Consider the following 3,348-nt stretch of genomic DNA (forward strand, 5'->3'; position numbering starts at 1 on the left):
TTTTCCTCCTCTCCCATGTTCTCCTGGTGTAATGATTTGGATCAGATGCTGCTGTGTGGAATTAGGATCTCTACCTCCTCCTCCCCCCCTCCCTCCCGCCTGCCTGCTCCGTCTCTCACACTGGCCCTCTGGCTGACAGGCATCTCGTTAGTGCAGTATGTCTGTCAGTGAGGTTCGAGATTGAGCTGTGCCCCCGCATATCCCTGATGTCTCTCTCAAACACACACTCTCATTGGCTGAGGTGACGACGGCTCAGAACAGACAGTCTCTCTGGCCTCAGTAATGATCTGATGTCCTGTACTTTTAAGATGTCACTCTAATGGAAGCGTTATTTTTGTCCCGCGCACCAAAGAAAACCATTTTGCTAAACATTGTTCTCTCCCTTGTTCCCTCTTCTTCTCCTCCCCCCCGCTGCCTCCTTATCGCCCTTCTCTTCTGTCAGGTGGAGTTCAAGATGAAGAAGACAGATGCCATCAGATGGGAGAAGCTGGAGGGAGAAGGACAGGAGTCCAACATCAAACACTTCGATCCCAGTCAGTCCACACAGCTTCTGCATTTACACTCCTTTCCCCCAACCATCCTTCTGTCTCTGCTCTCATCTCTCCGTCTCTCCCTCTCCCTCGTCTCTCCCTCTCTCTGTGCAGAGATCAATATAAGCTCCTGTGTTTGTCTGTTCTGCACTAAAATGAGAGTGGGCAGTCAAGCCCTGCTAGAGTCTTTCATTAGTCTGACGGCGAAAGTAGGCAGGGAAAGGGAAAGGTATGACAGCAAAATATGACTCAGTATTTTAGCCCACACATTCCTATTACTGACAGGATTAATTACTTATGTAAGTGTGTGTGTTTGTGTGTGGAGGGGCGAGTAAAAGTTTAGTGGGCAGCCAAAACCGCCCTTTCCATGCAACCAGCTCAGCCTCCAGGACACCCGGTTTATAAGGGCGTGCTTATAACTTGGACTACTGTTACATTTAAACATGATATTTGACATCTGATTTTATGGGATCACATTCGCGTACGTCCACACTTGGCCTGAATATGTCTACTGTGCGTCTGGGTGCTGTATTTATGTAAATCTGCGTCTGGATTACATTTCCCGCTCTTTCCTCTCCCATCTCTTGTTGGGATTATAGTGGGCGTATTTCATCCAGGAAATATAGAAATCAAATGAGCAAAAAAAAACTATATGAACCTTTTTAACACCGTCTCCCTCCTCCATCAGATCAGTACCCGTCTTCGTCCCACTACACCTGCAAATGGGACAAGATGGTGGTGGACATCAGCGAGGAGGAGAAAAACGAGAAGCTGGAGGGAGACGCAGCGCTCAACAAGCTCTTCCAGCAGATCTACTGCGATGGCTCAGACGAGGTCAAGCGAGCTATGAACAAGTCCTTTGTAAGTATTATGCTTAAGCGACATGAGTCTTTTTCTTCTTCTTCTGGAAATCACTTTAACCACAGTTCCATAGTAGCCAACAATATCTCCAGTAAAAACAATGTTGTCTTTGAGTCCAAACAGCAACTCAGACGTATTTTTTTGAAGGAAATAAAGAAATTAGCTGTTTTTTCTAACTGCCCAGGGATCCACTCGGGCATCCAGCCTGCTATCCAGACTTGCTCTTTGGTTGGCCAACTTGCAAACTACCTATTCATCTTCACAAACATTTAATACTTACAGTCCTCTTGCTGCCCTTTTGCCTTCATTCTTTGTTTTTTCTCCTTCATTATAATGAGCCCGTCATCTGTGCACTCTGGTTCAAATACATACGGCCAACTATCAAAGCGCAGTGACTCACAATCCTCCTCATGATAGTCCACTAGATAACCAGCCATTGCTCTTAGATTCTTTGAGTTTCCTGAGAAAATCATATTATTAAACCAGTGTATATACAAACATTCATTTGGGACATTGGAGGAAAAAGTGAATGGAATACAACACATGCAGTGTGGACTGATGCAGCAGTAACAGATTGTCTAATGAATGAGCTTCTCTAAGTGCATTTATGTGCATAGAAGGATGTTTGTAAGAGTTTATGATTGTAGCAAAATGTTGAATGATGGTCGGGGTGAATCAGCATTCTGTGTTATTAACAATCTGATCTCATGAAGCTGGAGTCACCTCCAATACACTACCTAAAGCTGATGCTGTTAAACATTCATGTCAAGTAGTCATTGCTGCATTTGAAGCAGAAGACCTTTAGGAGAGTAAAGGTCGGCTTATATGGAAATCAGCATTTTGAATTCTTTGACTTTTTAGCTCATGAAATGAAAATTAACATTAGTTACTGGTCAAAAAAAATCCACCATGTTCATTAGAACTGAAGAAGGACTCAGCGGTGCTGCAGTGGACTTATCTAAGCTCTGAGCATTTTGAAGCAGAGAGAAGGTGTTGCATAACTACAGCACTAATGAAATGAGGGATCATTCCACTGAAGTGATTTCTTTCTCTGTCTCTCCTCCCTGTGCAGATGGAGTCAGGTGGTACAGTCCTGAGCACCAACTGGAAAGATGTGGGCAAGAGAAAAGTGGAGATGAGCCCACCAGAAGACGTAGAATTCAAAAAGTACTGAGCACCTCCCTCTCCCTCCCTCTAACTCCCTCTCCCTCTCCCTCTCTCTCCCTCTCTCTCCCCTGCATCTTTCTTCACGTTTGTCCATCTGAACTCCAGCGGGAGCCCTGGTTGCCCTGCCGTCTCCGTGGCCATCCCCTTCCTCCTCTTCCCAACCCCCTCAGTTGTGCTGTTGCTCCGGTGTTTTCACTAAGTGCAGGGAGCCTTAGTGTTCCCACTTTCGCTCAACCAAACCACTCATGGCCTACTCTCTGCAATAACTTGCTACAGGATGGGGGTCAGTTCATTTGAATAATCTGTTGAACGGATTGAGTTACATTATCTGATGTTTTTTTTGTTTTTGTGTTTTTTAAAGGCCCATGGACTCAAACGGGAAGTAAGGTCTGCCTTGAAATGTGACTGACAGACCTAAAATTCAACTTTCAGATCTGGTTTTAGAGAATCATTCTTCTTTTTTTTCTCCTCTGCCTCTCTTGGTTTTCTCAAAATGCCCGCAGCCTTTCTATTTGGGAGCCTTTTATGACTTCCTATTATCTGCACTTGTATAAAAATGTAAAGTGGTTTAAAAAAAAAAGCAAGAACCAATTGAGACATTTTAAATAACAACTTTGATTGCATTTCTTGGCCCTAAGCAGTTTTTCTGTACACTCAGTAAAAAGTCAACAGCAATACTTGACTTGTCTGGAATCTGTGTGACATGTCAACCAGTGGCTTAGCACCAGTCACTCCCTCAGTGTGATTCAAGCTTCAGTGTAAATAAAAGATTTGTTGTTTGGCTCACAAA

General features: G+C 44.2%; 1 protein-coding gene across 5 annotated transcripts in view; it reads left to right on the top strand.

Moving 5' to 3' along the window:
- sugt1 (SGT1 homolog, MIS12 kinetochore complex assembly cochaperone) overlaps window positions 1-3,348 on the top strand; it is a 17,952-nt gene extending 14,604 nt beyond the window's left edge. For 3 of the 5 annotated variants that reach the window (XM_035670763.1, XM_035670764.1, XM_035670765.1), the window contains exons 11-14: window positions 443-533; window positions 1,219-1,391; window positions 2,464-2,558; window positions 2,920-3,348. In XM_035670763.1, coding sequence (XP_035526656.1) covers window positions 443-533; window positions 1,219-1,391; window positions 2,464-2,558; window positions 2,920-2,944 — 384 coding nt within the window. In that variant the 3' untranslated portion in view covers window positions 2,945-3,348. Of the gene's footprint in view, window positions 1-442; window positions 534-1,218; window positions 1,392-2,463 lie in introns of all 5 variants that reach the window. The other 2 variants (XR_004797027.1, XM_035670766.1) reach the window with 2 other exon arrangements.

This window comes from Morone saxatilis, unplaced genomic scaffold (genome assembly GCF_004916995.1).
Source record: "Morone saxatilis isolate NCDOM2014 unplaced genomic scaffold, NCSU_SB_2.0 Contig23, whole genome shotgun sequence".
Classification (NCBI taxonomy): Eukaryota; Metazoa; Chordata; class Actinopteri; family Moronidae; genus Morone; species Morone saxatilis.